This window comes from Haliotis rufescens, unplaced genomic scaffold, assembly GCF_023055435.1.
Source record: "Haliotis rufescens isolate VD_foot unplaced genomic scaffold, xgHalRufe1.0.p SCAF_19, whole genome shotgun sequence".
Lineage (NCBI taxonomy): Eukaryota > Metazoa > Mollusca > Gastropoda > Lepetellida > Haliotidae > Haliotis > Haliotis rufescens.
Genome location: NW_025963879.1, coordinates 1,411,461 through 1,427,330, shown reverse-complemented (window position 1 = coordinate 1,427,330; position 15,870 = coordinate 1,411,461). Strand labels below are relative to the sequence as shown.

The following is a 15,870-nucleotide window of genomic DNA, read 5'->3' as shown; positions in this document are numbered from 1 at the left end:
GTGTGTGTGTGTGTGTGTGTGTGTGTGTGAGTGCGTGCGTGCGTGCGTGTGTTTAGCGACAGAAAATATTTCTAGTCACAGCTTCAAGACATACAGTTTGTTCTCTGAAAGGAGAGGCCGGACAATATTTTTTTTTCACAACACATTCATGCAGTATGTCCATCAAACATACATATTCGAAAATCTGATCAAAATTCATTTGTAAAATATTTTCCAAACCAAATTGTTTTTAACACAAAACTCCCCATCCCGAAAATATCGAATGGACGGCCCCTAACTATGATATACAGATTCAGGCCGTCCCGAAGGATCACAAAAAAGTGACCTACATATGAAGCACATACTGTGTTCAAACGAATGTGCTTAAATACAGTTGCAACATGATCCATCCTTCAAAAGGGACCTTCTTATTCTCACTTCAACATTCAACTATTAAATAATAACATTTACATGCATATACTGACAAATTTGTACCCCTCGCAAAAGATTTAGCAATTTTTTTATTCAAAGATTATTTATCAACACACACATGCGGCCCAAGGTGAGCGAGGTTGATGCCAGACATACCTCGGACAGTTCCTCGAACTGACATGGGAAGTCCAGGATGGTGATGACCAGGTCCAGTCGGATGTCCAGGGCGGGGACGTCACACAGGTCAATCATGAACCGGTCCACAGGATGCTGGTCCTGTCGTGTACTGCGGTACATCCGGTACATCTCCATGTCGTCTGCTGTCGGCTGGTACCTGTCAGTATACAAGTACACACGTGGGGACACACCTATTGTTCATTAAACAGGACATCGTAGTGTTCGTCCCAGAGGACACCCCTATTAGTACTCAAAGAGGACACCGTAGTGTTCTTCCCAGAGGACACCTTATTGTTACTCAAAGAGGACATCCCTACTTGTCAGCAAAGAGGACACCCTACTATTCATCCCAGAGCACACCCTATTGTTACTCAAAGAGGACACCCCTAATTTGAATCAAAGAGGTCACCACTATTTTTACTCAAGAGGACACCCTACTGTTCATCCGAGAAGACACACCTACTGTTACTGAAAGAGGACACCCTACTGTTCATCCCAGAGGACACCCTATTGTTAATCAAAGAGGACACCCTACTGTTCATCCCAGATGACACCCTATTGTTAATCAAAGAGGACACCCTACTGTTCATTCCAGAGGACACCCTATTGTTAATCAAAGAGGACACCCTCCTGTTCATTCCAGAGGACACCCTATTGTTAATCAAAGAGGGCACCCTCCTGTTCATCCCAGAGGACACCCTATTGTTAATCAAAGAGGACACCGTATTGTTCATCCCAGAGGACACCCTATTGTAAATTAAAGAGGGCACCTTATTGTTCATCCCAGAGGACACCATACTGTTAATCAAAGAGGACACCCTACTGTTCATCCCAGAGGACACCCTATTGTTAATCAAAGAGGGCACCCTACTGTTCATCCCAGAGGACACCCTATTGTTAATCAAAGAGGACACCCTACTGTTCATCCCAAGGGACACCCTATTCTTAATCAAAGCGGGAACCTACTGTTCATCCCAGATGACACCCTATTGTTAATCAAAGAGGGCACCTACTGTTCATCACAGAGGACACCCTATTGTTAATCAAAGTGGACACCCTACTGTTCATCCCAGAGGACACCCTATTGTTAATCAAAGCGGGCACCTACTGTTCATCCCAGAGGACACCCTATTGTTAATCAAAGTGGACACCCTACTGTTCATCACAGAGGACACCCTATTGTTAATCAAAGTGGACACCCTACTTTTAATCACAGAGTGCGCCCTGGAAGATAGATCCAGTCCTGCTGTTATAACCTAAACAACATGAGGCCAGAGTGGTGTGCAATTTAGTTGTCTCTTTCAAGGTAATGAATTGACAATATGTATAGATTACTGTACTTTCAGTGAAACCAAAACAGACGTGGTGCTAACAAGAATGGACAGGCGTTGTGCAGACATACACAAGGTGTGTCATTCAGGGCCCATGCCATTGTCCTGTTTGCGTACATCTTGTATCCTATTGAGGACATGCCGTCTCACCTTCTAAGTGTGCTGAGTTTCTCTGTAGGAAATGCTTCCATTTCTGAAATGGAGTTCAGGGCATCTGTCAATTTTTCCACGACGTCGGGTTTCGGGCCGTTGAACATGATGCTGAGGTTCTGAGCTCGCTTGGGGTCCAGTAGAATCTGTTTCCTGGACTTCGTGAGCGAGGCTGAAGGACAATTGATGATGCTAACCTTTCATGACTATATAAAACTAGTCAATTTATCACAAGGATTGAGCGTGCGTGAGTGAGTAAGTGAGTTGGGTTTAGAGCCGTTTTGGACAGTATTTCAGTCTTAGACGTCTACCACTTTTGTGAAACCAACAAGAACGGGTATGATGCTGACGAAGATAAAAATCATAATCAGAGCAAATCGGGTTTTATGCCGCTTTGAACAGTATTTCATTTATATTAGCTTTATGTTGGAGGAAAGCCCGAAGTGATGCAAGGTCTTAGATGTTTACCATTTTGGTGAAACCCATCTTTCCGAGGCAAAGGTGTAAACTGACTTTAAAAGTCTAGTTTCCACCCTTGCCGAGCTGGGCAGGAATTCCGGAGTTACATTTTGGCTGGACTAACGAGTCTATGCATAGTAAAAATCAAAATCGCACAACGAATTACACATCCGGTCCGTAAACAAAATGGATTTCAAAGTGCAGATTTCAGTCGACTGCAGGATTTGCGAAGCATGTGAACTGGTAATCGGCAGACATTTTCTCATATTTCTTATGTTTCTAATCAATGTGCTTAAATGATTTTATGCACTTCGCAAGGTAAGGCCCGTTTTATTACAGTATAGATCTTGATTATCGATCAGATCGTTTTCACTTGACGCCGCCATTTTGTTTGAAGCAAATGCTTAGTGATATAATAGGTGGAATATGATTGGTCAATAGGAGGGACAAAGAAGGGACATAACTCGTAATAGCCACTGGTGGCGCAAAGATCAAGCCACGAAATTCCAACCAATTTCGGCAAAGGTGAAAGCTGGACTTTTGTAGTCCCAAGCCTCGGGAAGATGGTGAAACCACGAGTACGGCAGACAAACCTAGAAACATAATCAGGGCGAATCTGGGATTCGAACCCACAACGATTATGATTATACACACTGTGTTCACCACACAACATCACCCACCCTGGGACTGTATGTTGACATAGTCTTTCTCTTGAAGCGCAAACATGTCTTCAAGCGTTGTCAGGTCCAGACGGGAAGTGACGTCATGGGCGTTCTTCCACAGAGAGTGCGACACCTGTCATCGACATAGTCACATATAAGGTACATAAAAGCACCATCCTGAAAGTCACATGTATTTTTTCATTTTCCATATACAATGTAACAATCGTCCCTTGCTATTTCAAATACAAAAGAGTGAGTGAGTGAGTTATGAAGATATTGATTTGTCCAAAACAATTACCATTCTTATAGTTACTGAAAATCATATTGTCCAATCTGTAAGATATTTGGAAACATATTTGAAATTCAAGGTACACATACATTCTACCTGTCACACATCTGCCTTGTCTATATTTGATTCTACGAATACAGCAATAAATCTCAAAATAAACATAAAAAGGTCACCCCCCTTGCATTTGTATGGTTACTCGAAAATACAAGTTCCTTAATGGTGTGGGACAGCCTCATCAGCTAAATCAATTGAAGTCACATTTAAACTTTTCACAAACTTTGGTTACTAAAAACTAAATAAACTTCCGAAAGCAGTTTATCGAGGTGATTGAAAAAAAACCGTTACTCGTGAAGGAGCGCGTATACATCTATGACCACAATGTCGTAATGTGTACGGTAATATGCATGTGGCCGCGATCACTTCTGTAAACGGAGATGACAAGTTACTGTTGGTACTCCTAAAACCACTGCCCTTAATGAACTCACCTCTGATGGAGTCACTTTAGACCAATGGATTTGCTTCAGTTTCATTTTGGGAACGACCTTCAGTTTGATCCCAAGTTTATTGCCCTTCAGAGGAGGAGGCGCGGGGATGTGGGATGGGATGGGTGGTGGCGGGGAGGAGGGGGATGGAAGAGGACGATCCTTGTACTTGTCATCAGTTTCGGCGGCGGCACGTTTTGCTGGTGATGTTGGAGTGGGTGGTAAGTCTGTGTGATTTGTCCCAGCCGTGTCATTGAGGGGGGTGTTATTTGTGTTAGAAGTGGTAGGTTCAGTGTTACTGGATATTAGTGTTCTGGGTGCTGGGATCGGTGCAGGTATTGATGGTGGTGGCGGTAGTGGTTGCGATTTTGATGTTGTAGCTGCTGATGAAGGAGATGTTTTGTCGTCATGGGGATAATCTGGTTCGGGTTCTGTGAAATCAATTTTCACCTCCATCGTTGACTGTTCTCGTTTTGACGTTTTAACATGCCCTGTCTTCTTTAACCCGGATGGGACGTCTGCTTTATCGGAGCTATTTTCAGACGACTTTTTGTCCATTACGTTCCATTTGGCACGGACGGAAGCCACGTCATCGGTGCCACTGGTGCCATTATCAACGGACACCTCGGTCTCTGAGGGACTGCCATCTACAACATTAGACACATCGCCTCGGAAAGTCGCGTCCTGCCTGACGAATGCAGGAGGCTTGGGTCTACTTGAAGTGGGCAGATGCTCTAAGGGAGTCGTCTTCTCCACGTAGCTCAGATGAACGCTGAAGTGTTTCGTCACTTCCGGTTTCCTGATTACCAATAGTATGCGTCATTCATTAATAGGAATCATAAATTCAACGTGAAATAAGCGAAAATTACAACATTGATTGGTTTCCTACCTCATTGTAACTTGTTCCGGTTCGTTGTTATTCTCCTCAACCTGTTGTGCTGATTGCTAAATGTAAGAACATATATTTTTATATTTAATGGAACTGACCCAGTGTCTAGTTTGTTAAAAGAAATGTTGAGCTGAAAACCTTTAATTTCTAATTTTCTAACTCTTATTCCGGGCAAGATAAACCTACCATTAACTACGCTTATAACGAACTTCCAGATATAAGGAACTGTTTCTTGGTTCCGTCCATTTTGTGTATTTATGTTGTACATATGCTTATAACGAACTACGGTTATAACGAATTAAAATTAGTGGTCCCTTTGTGTTCGTTATAACCGTAGTTTACTTTATGGGGAATGGCTGTGTTCTACAAAGCAACTCGGATTTATAATGTAAACTCGACACTTACAGACACACGTAACACTAAAATTAATATAATTCATGTCATGCTATATCATACCAACAGATGAAGAACTGCCTCCAAGTACATTCTTCTCCATGATTCGACTTCACAATTTTTTTAAAATGTAAACAAAACTGTCGGGCAAAATAAGCACACTTGAAAATGGATTTGACAGACAAATAACAAACGACAGTCGCCGAAACATTGCCAACTTATGGTCCAAAACACAACTCTGATGCTGATATCAAATTCATCACCATCGGTTAACCTTTTCTTGTTTGATTAATTTCTAGCTACCATCAAACATGGGCATATACTTTCTTTTGCTCTCAGTTTAGTTTAACTTTTAAGGCGTCTCTTTTTAAATTGCTTTGCTGCAGTGTAGTTGGTGTAAACAAATATAATTGCAAAAACGCATTCAAATATAAGTTGGTGGGATGAAATAACAATGAAATGAGATTTGCATCGAATGATAAGCAAAACAGTCTTTCCATATAATTTACTTTGAGACTTTTAATCCTGAAAGGTTTTAATAGACTCGATATTTGTGAATTTTTGGTTGGGTGGACCCGTAAACGAAACAATAATACAATGTCTAAATAATAGAGATAAAAAAATCAGTAAACCTTATAACTAATTTTCACTTCGTAGTTTATTAAATGATTGTACAAGAATTTACTTTGCGTCTTTTGATCTGTTCATCGATAGAAATGGGTTCCTCTTCGACAGACTGGCTGGGGAACTCGAAGGCTGTGACGTTGCTCCTGGGCGTGTCCAGTGTCTTCTCCAGCATGACAAGAGTGTGGCGCTTGGACTTCATGGCCTTCTGGAATGCCTATTGTCCAGTCGGAGAGTGAGAGAGTGAAGCCGTTTTAGCACTATTCAAGCCTATCGCGGAGGAGGCATCAAGTTGACGTGGTGAAATGGGGTTAAACGCTACGTTCAAGATTATTGCACTTATATAGCGATAAATAGCGATGTATATGCGTGGTTGCTTGTACTAGTACGGACTAATGCCGATTTTAGAGTGCCAGTCCCCGCTGTTTAACATGACTACCCCACTCAGACACAGTATACCGACTCCGAGCCGACTAGTCCTTGTTTTAGCCCCATAATGTCGAGCGCAGGCAGGGTAACAACAAGTACCATATTTTAACGTCTTTTGGTATGACGCGGCCGGGGATCAAACCCCGAACCTTCCGCTCTCTGGGCGGACGCTTTACCTCTAGACCACGGAAGCGGTCCCATCAGGATCAGACAAACACTATGGTACATCTCTCCATAGGGTTTGTCCGATCTTGACATATATAGCCACTCGTGCCATCCCGGGACCATTCGTGAACAACTCGTGTCATTCCGGGACAACCCGAATGCGGATTCGTGCCCCGGGCGTTGCCACCTTCTCAACTTGGTCTTCGCGCAAAGGGGCCATCTTCCTGAGGCAAGGGACTTAACTGACTACAAAAGCCCAAACTAGACTTTTACAGTCAGTTCACTCCCTTGTCTTGGGAAGATAAAAGGGGCATGGTGAAAAGAAAATAGTCAACTTGTACCACATCCGCCTTTGCTTTGTAAGGTTACAAGAATATTTTCAAAAATATCACAATTGCCAATTACAATCACTTGTTATTCAGTATGGCAAACCATTTAGCATGTCACGTTTTTTTTATAGATGCAAGCTATACCAATAAAATATAAACTGTAATAAAGGGGGGATTCTTTGACCAAAGAACTTATAGTCATACACAAATTCAGACTGGTGAGTAGTGTTTTCACACATAAAATACATCGACAGGGAGACGTGTCTTCTTGTAGGTTACGGAAAGTGGAGAGTGGCAACGAATGCGATCTCGACGGAGGGCTGTATCGAGTAAACAATCTGATTTGAATCAAATTGAGGCGCTCATATTCATAACGAATATACCAACATGAATGTTTTATTCACCATATGGCGATGGTTATGTATATCATGTGATCCACGCTATCTGTATATATTTACACCGTTCGCAGATCTACTGAAACCTGCACTGAAGCGGGTACATTACCCTGGGGCTATGTAAACCCTCAAGAAGGAGGTGTATACAAAGACGTCATCTCACCTCAATCCATTCTTCCCTCTCCACTTCCGGGTTGTTGGCCCTCTGGTCGTGAAGCAGTCGAAAACTGTTGACGTAAGCAATACAGGGGATCAACTCTTCACGTGAACTTTTAATTGTGAACAGAAACTTCCATTTTTTAAGAAACAGAAGTTCTTTGTCTTAAAGAACCAATTGTTTTAAAATCAAATATCATAAACTTTAATTATCGACAATTTATCGAAACCCGATGAAAGAATAAAATGTACATTTTCGACAACAACAAAAACTATTATTAACAAAATTCCAACGACAATTTATCGTATTCTGATCCAAGAATAAAATGTACATTTTAGAAAAACAACAACGTTAAATAAAATTAAACAAGTGATACACAATAACATTTCAAGCCTGCGAATTTAACTGGACTGTTTCCCGTTGGTTGTTTTGCTTTTAATATCTCCAAAGAATATAAGCTTTAAACACATCGAAGTCAAATTCTCATTCTTATAAACACATCTGATAACGATTTTAAAAAATGTTGCCAATGCCTTTCATTACACAGATATAGTTGTCAAAACAGGGTCCGTTTAAGCCCAAGAAGAGCGGTCGGGTAGGCTAGTGGTTAAAGCGTTCGCTCGTCACGCCGAAGACCGGGGTTCGATTTCCCACATGGGTACAACCTGTGAAGCCCATTTCTGGTGTCCCCCGCCGTGATAATGCCGGAAAACTGCTTAAAGCGGCGAAAAACCATACACACTCACTCACTCAAGACCAAGACTAGAGACCGCCTCCGTGGTCTTGTGGTAGAGCGTCCGCCCGGAGAGCGGAAGGTCCAGGGTTCGATCCCGGGCCGCGTCATACAAAAAGACGTTAAAAGATTGTACTTGTTGTTACCCTGTCTGGCGCTCGGCATTAAGGGGCTAAAACAAGGACTGGTCGGCTCGGAGTCAGTATACTGTGTCTGAGTGGGGTATTCATGTTAAACTGCGGCATGGTATCTCAGTGAGCTAGCACTATAAATCGGCATCAGTCCGGACTAGTACAAGCAGCCACACACACACATACACGTGCATGCACGTCGCTATATAAGTGCAATAATCTTGGACGCGACGTTAAACCCAATTTCACCTCACCTCACCTCACCAAGACTAGATCTTATCATCGGAAACTTCCCCGCCTTATGTCGGGGAGTATTATCTTGACACACGCCACCAGGACCAGGCCCAACACCTAACTTCCGGTGATGACCGCGTGAAACCTCAGTACAGATTGTTTATGTTGCTTCTCACCTTGGTTGACGCCATGACACTTCCTGTCTTATATGGGTTTTCTCTAGAATTACTTTGTTAATAGTCACGACTCTTGATTAAACAAACACTAGAGCGGACGTGACATATACACTACACACCGTGGGATGGACTGAACGTGACCTATATGTACATATACACTACACACCGTGGGATGGACTGAACGTGACCTATATGTACCTATACACGCATCACTATTCCATCTATACGACTGCTGCACACACTTGAGTAAATTGTCTTACAAGTTCTGTGACATATTTATCCAGGTACGCATTTTAGTAAACTGTCTTACGAGATGCGTCACAGTATAATTCAAGTACACATTTCAGTTAAGTGTCTCGCGATTGTAGAGCAGTATGATCGATCTTGGTCAGTATCTCTTGGGTTGAACGAGTGACCGAGTTTGGTTTAACGCCGCCTTGAAAGCTTTTCAGTTATCTTGTTTGTTTGTTTTTTTAACGCCACACTCGGCAATATTAAAGCTATATGACGGCGATCTGTAAATAATCGAGTCTGGACCAGACAATCCAGTGACTGACATCACGAGCATCGATCCACGCATTTTGGAAACGATGACATGCATCAACCAAGTCAGCGAGTCTGACCGACCGATCCCGTTAGTCGCCTCTTACCACAAGCATATTCGCCTCTTCCGGCAAGCATGGGTTGCTAAAGACCTATTCTCTACCCGGATCTTCATTCCAGTTATATAACGACACATCAGCTTATATTAACGTGGGAGGAAAGCCTGAAGTAATGCAAGTGTTAGACGTTAACCACTTTGGTAAAACCCACGAGGACGGGTATGGTGGTTTCAGCGCTAATTCGGATTTCGTATTCCGATGAGAATTAAGTGGTATACATATACATGTACACGATATCAAAGATAAAACGATACAAATATTAAATGTATTTGGGACCTCTCCTGGTTTTCCTCATTTGAACATGTTACCTTAATTAAGTCCCACGTGAGGGTCTGCTACCACCCACCTGTATACCCTGTTTCTGACGGTCACGTTGAAGCCATGTTGCCCCGAGCGTCTAACGCTGCAGATGTCATCCCATACTTGCACAATGTTTAAAGCCAACTGAAAGCAAAGTTCAAACAGATATCAATACAACAGATTAGTTTGTTTGTTTGTCTGTTGTTTAACGCCGCACTCAGCAATATTCTAGCTATATGACGGCGGTCCGTAAATAATCGTGTCTGTACCAGACAATCTAGTGATTGATATCATGAGCATCGATCCACGCAATTAGGATACAATGACTGGCATCAACCAAGTCAGCGGGCCTGACCACCCGATCCCGTTAGTCGTCGCTTACGACTCCGAACCCTACGTTGTGTCCTTAGATCGTAAAATGAACCAATCAGACAATTTACTTCAAGGCCAAAAAAACTCCGATCGGATGGGTATTTTGGTTTGTTTGTTTGGTGTTAAAGGTCGCACCAAGCAATATTCCAGCTATATGACGGTGGTTTGTGAATAATGGAGTCTGGACTAGACAATCCAGTGAATGACATCGATCCACGCAATGGGGATAGGGTGACATGCATCAATCAGCGAGCCTGACCACCCGACCCCGTTAGTCGCCTCTTCCGACTAACATTGGTTGCTGAAGACCAATTCTAACCCGGGATCTTCACGGGTCGGTTAATTAGGTTAACAAGTCACCATTTCAAACTACACTCCTAATACAACTATTGCCAGGCAGAATGTTAATCTATTTATTGTGAAACCCAACACATGTCGGTAATGAGTCCACGGGATCTCTCACCAGCTTAAGGCCCTTCGAATCGCTTTAAGTCTTCATAGAAACTGGCAGTCATTTTTAAGACGTGAGCTTCTTATTAACCCCAATATAACTAAAAACACGATCAGTTGCCTTTGAGCATAGTTTTGGTTTGACAAGCATAAATCATTAGGAATGTCCCTTAAGACATGGATGGGCATTCAAGCAGCTAAACATGGCGCGCGTCAAATACTGCCACCAGGTTGTACTTTATAAAGCGGCAGAACTCAAACGTAACAAAGTAAACTTGATACTGGATATATTGTGATAGCTGTAAAAACTTTTTCTGATTTATTTAGGATCTAACGATATTTACGTCGGATATTGTATCTCCGTCAATAAAACGGTCAGGGCATTTATGGATTATTTTACTTGATGATACGATTTTGTTTGTTTGTTGTTTAACGCCGCACTCAGCAATGTTCCAGCTATATGAGGGCGGTCTATGAATAATCGTGTCTGGACCAGACAATCTAGTGATTGACATCATGAGCATCGATCCACACAATTGAGATCGATGACATGCATCAACCAAGTCAGCGAACCTGACCACCCGATCCCGTTAGTCGCCTCTTACGACAAGCATTGTTGGCTTTTACGGCAAGCTGATGATACGAATGGTTTTAGGAATAGTTCATTCGCACAGATAAGAATCACAGTTAAGTCTCCCACAGGGACGCTGATATACCCAACACGACAGGGGCACGTGTTATCGATCCCCGCCGCTGATGAGCGACTCGTGTTGTCGGTGCGGGCCTAGGACACTGAAACAAGTGTGTAGTGTATATATTATCATTATCTATATCCTCTGGGCATCGCAAACCTAGATCCAGGGAATTACCCAGCTTTCCCTTGATGCACAACCAGAAAAATTAGACTACATCTGGCATTTCTTCCCATCACCATTGAGATTGTTTCCCCTGTGCTAGATGTCAGGTGGTGTCTCAAGTGTTATGTACGTGGTACCATGTTACATTGACCTTTATTTTGCTTCCTTAGCATAGACACCAGATTGGGGTCATGTTAAAACTTCAAATACTGTCATGAAACGAGGGCAGTGTGTGTGTGCGTGTGTGTGTGTGTGTGTTGAGGGGGAGGGGGTGCATGGGCGAGGATTTTGTATGGAGACTGGGTATGTTTTCAGTTGCAAGCTGCAAAACCAGATGTTTCTTTAATTAAAACTAGGAACATAAATATGTCTTTAAAAACATCTTGGAACAAAGTATTTTTGTGGCAAGTATTGTGTATTCACTTCAACAGGCAGGAGCGTAATTAATTTTCTTCAAGCATTTTCAGGGACAATTTATTTTTTCCTTATTTCAAGAAAATACCTAGCCCGTAGTGACTTTTGCACTACAGCTTTAAACAACATTTACCTTTAGACATCAAAGTTTGTTCTGTGTAAACATTCTTCTCGGGACTCATATATCGAAATTGTGTTTCTCATATGCTTTCATTTCAATTTACTTATATATTTGATTGTTTTCTCGACAACGTCTATTTCGTTTTGTCCGATGTCAGATGAGCACATCTTCACTCCATGCATCACCACGGTACATAATCCGTGTGTGATTAATCACCCAACTGAAGCCCGCCCCCACAATCCCGCACCCCCTGTGTCCTCACCTCCGTGCCAGGCTTATAATAGGAAAACTCCCCTGGGGTGATCCTCAGCCGTCTCCTGCAACACAATCATTGAAATCTGTTAAATACACCTGAAACTCGCCTTTACCTTCAGTCACTGGAATCTGTTAAATACACCTGAAACTCGCCTTTACCGTCGGTCATTGGAACCTGTTAAATACACCTGCAACTCGTCTTTACCTTCAGTCATTTGAACCTGTTAAATACACCTGGAACTCGCCTTTACCTTCAGTCAATGGAACCTGTTAAATACACCTGGAACTCGCCTTTACCTTCAGTCATTGGAATCTGTTGAATACACCTGAAACTCGCCTTTATCTTCACCTGTTAAATACACCTGAAACTCGCCTTTACCGTCGGTCATTGGAACCTGTTAAATACACCTGCAACTCGTCTTTACCTTCAGTCATTTGAACCTGTTAAATACACCTGAAACTCGCCTTCACCTTCACCTGTTAAATACACCCGGAACTCGCCTTTACCTTCGGTCATTGGAACCTGTTAAATACACCTGAAACTCGCCTTTACCTTCACTTAAGACACACAGTCCGGAGTTCATTCTGACATCACTTCAGAGGACTGTAATTAAGACAAGACTCGTACATTAATCGATATATCTAATTTTAGGGTATCTTTAGGCAGAAAGAAATATCACGTTGAGAGGTATACATTCCAGGTTAAAAGGCTTTGACAGACTTCTTTTTTTGTCTGATATCGAAACCTTCTATACAAGTACACCGAAGATTATAATTATGTCGATATAAAGTATTATTCCTGGAGTAATAAATGAGTGAGTGGGTGAGTGAGTCATGTTTAACGCCGCTTTTAACAGTATTCCAGTTATATCGCAGCGTGTCAGCTTAATGTGGTAGGAAAGCCCGAAGTGATGCAGGTCTTAGACGTTGACCACTTCAGTGAAACCCATGAGCACGGGTATGGTGCTGACAAACCTAGAAACATAATCGGGGCGAACGGCGATTCGAACCTTCAATCATAGGTTTCTGGCGTGCCCAAGGGACACAACTCTGCACAGCGAATTGCGGTGCCTTGGACGACTGGGCCACCCGTGCCCCCAGTAATAAATGAATAGATCATATGTTTTCATGATATATTTTTCTTTAAGTGAAGTATTTGTGTAATGAGGGAGACAAGTTATATCAAAAGTAGTTGTGATTATAGTACTATGACTAACACGGCCAAGGCCCCGTTCCACAAAGAGACCGTAGCGCGACGACTGTCGTAAGTCTATGTTAAAGTATGGGACTTACAATCATCTTAGCGCTGCGATCGCTTTGTGGAACAGGGCCCAGGAGATAAAACAAAGTCGGAGTGAGTGAATCAGTGTTGTTTTGCGCCATAGTAGGGCTCATCACAGGGTCTTGTAACTGATTCTGGTCCAGATGATACGATGACACGCAAAGAACCAGGTCACACACGTGGTTACCAGTCGATCCACATTGACTATCTCGATCTGAGGTTAGCCTAGTTTATGTAACACGTTTTTCCTATTAATTCCGATGATATTAATTTCCATGCGACAAAGACAGCTATGATTAACAACCAAGCCGTCGAAGACAGCTAGTTCTTTACAATCAATACACTGATGTGAACAGGAACAGAGCACCTTTCGTGTCGACGTTGAGCATGAACTCCACGTGCATGTTTATCACGCCACCGCAGTCCCCTTTTCAATTGAAGTGGAATCTTCCGTTGCACGAGGAACACCAACTGTCCTACAACTCGGCATTGACGCTGATTTGTTTGTTTAGCTGTATTTCAACATTGCAACTGGGAATAACAATAGAAGTCGAATGATTAATGACATCCCGTCAAAGAGACACGTTAACGTTGCTATGATTCTGTGCTATCTAGAATTGAATAGCTCACTTCAGGCTAGACACTTATGTTATAGGACTCTTTGCTCAGTGCACAGGTTTCACTGATACACAGAAGTAATAAACATGTCGGGTCTCTTGAGTTATACGTCAAGTTGATAGTGTGTGCTGTATTGCCACTATCATCACTGTGCTCTAAGCTTAAAACTTGAAAGCATTAGATGGAGAAAAATCCCGTTGTCGGTTACATAAAACGTCCGATACATTATTATCATTTCCGTAATTGTAAATTTTCCATTTCCATTTAGCCACTGGGGGCACGGGTGGCCCAGTCGTCTGAGGCGTCGCAGTTCGCTGTGCAGAGTTGACGTCCCTTGGGCACGCCAGAAACCTATGATTGTGGGTTCGAATCAAGGTTCGCCCCGATTATGTTTCTAGGTTTGTCAGCACCATACCCGTGCTCGTGGGTTTCACCGAAGTGGTAAACATCTAAGACCTGCATCACTTCGGGCTTTCCTCTCACATTAAGCTGACACGCCGTGATGTAACTGGAATACTGTTAAAAGCGGCGTTAAACATAACTCACTCACTCACTCCATTGAGCCACTGACACTGACCAAACCTCGTCATGTTAACGAACTATTTCAGTGTCAGTCTTTCTCTTGCTGGTGTCACGCTTTACAAGATCACGAAGCTAACATAATTTCCATCTTTCAAATACTGTCTCCTTGCTCCCCATAAATATAAGAACGGAAAAAACTGTTTGTTTAAGAACTCATAGATAAAACACCCGTGGGTTGTTTGGCACTGGCCACTACAAAATGACGCGAAATATTCGCCTATTACAAGGCAAAGCTGGAAGAGATTTGAAAAGAGGGTTACACACAATCCCGCGTAATCCCAGCAGGAAATTTATCCGATATTACACAGCATGGAGGAAGCGTCTCTGATTGGAAGATAACAGGACGCAAGGAGATTTGACGTGAAGCGAAATACTTCTAACCTATATCAACACGTCTATTAAAGATTACCCACGTGAAGCGTGTATGAAATGGTTTGTTACGACTTCTTTGTGTATGTTATCAATAGCTGCCCCCGCATGCTTCGCGAATTAAAACATGGTTCTCACTCTCAGAATAATGTAAGAACTATTAGAAAATGGAAATCTCAAGTGACGAGTGGAAAAGGGTTGTGAAGCCACGAGTAGTATGAAGTCTCTGTTCCGCTGTTGAGTGTGAGTAACACGCTGTACTTGGAATATAAGGGTCCTATTGTGTACTGATGAGTTCGGGAATGGCGATGCCTTTGGGGAAAAGAAAACTTAACAGTCCATTAGTTAATAAAATAAAATTCGCAGCAAAAGTTGTTAAATCTTACATAAATGGCTGTTCGCTAACCGTGCTGTTGTGGATAGATTCAAAAGAACCTGTCTAATGGTACATCAAAACAATTTGATTTTTGGATCGTTGGAAATATTTTTGAAAAAAGAGGAGTTTCCAAATGACTATTAGTTTTACAAATGAAGGGTTTATTATAGTAGAGTTAGTGTTTTCCATTTTTAACCTTGAGAAACTATTCTTGGTTGAGGGTTAGTTGTGTCTTAAAAACAAAGCACTGCATTATTTTATTTTAGAAAAAGAAAAACATCTTTTCAACATACATGAAAAAAGTTACAATACTCCTGAAAATCACGATTGCTAAATAACCGAGTCTGGACAAGGCAAACCAGTGATTGAAAGCATGAGCATCAGAATTGGAGTTTCGATGGCCACCCGATCCCGTTAGTCGCCCCTTTCGACAAATATATAAGTGCCGACTATGCTTGTCGTAAGAGGCGACAAACGGGTTCGGGTGGTCAGGCTCGCTGACTTGGTTGATGCATGTCATCGTATCCCAATTGCGTTGATCGATGCTGATGATGTCAATCACTGGATTGTCTGGTCCAGACTCGATTATTTACAGA

At 42.3% G+C, this 15,870-nt stretch overlaps 1 protein-coding gene across 2 annotated transcripts in view; it reads right to left on the bottom strand.

Moving 5' to 3' along the window:
- The window catches only part of LOC124113014 (formin-like protein 3), a 43,421-nt gene that overhangs the window by 9,875 nt on the left and 17,676 nt on the right, over window positions 1-15,870 (bottom strand). For both annotated transcript variants that reach the window (XM_046473247.2, XM_046473246.2), the window contains exons 6-14: window positions 12,055-12,109; window positions 9,625-9,722; window positions 7,349-7,412; window positions 5,929-6,084; window positions 4,851-4,906; window positions 3,965-4,760; window positions 3,209-3,323; window positions 2,070-2,241; window positions 568-745 (exon numbers count right to left, since the gene is read on the bottom strand). In XM_046473247.2, the coding sequence (XP_046329203.2) occupies window positions 568-745; window positions 2,070-2,241; window positions 3,209-3,323; window positions 3,965-4,760; window positions 4,851-4,906; window positions 5,929-6,084; window positions 7,349-7,412; window positions 9,625-9,722; window positions 12,055-12,109 (1,690 nt within the window). The remainder of the gene's footprint in view (window positions 1-567; window positions 746-2,069; window positions 2,242-3,208; window positions 3,324-3,964; window positions 4,761-4,850; window positions 4,907-5,928; window positions 6,085-7,348; window positions 7,413-9,624; window positions 9,723-12,054; window positions 12,110-15,870) is intronic.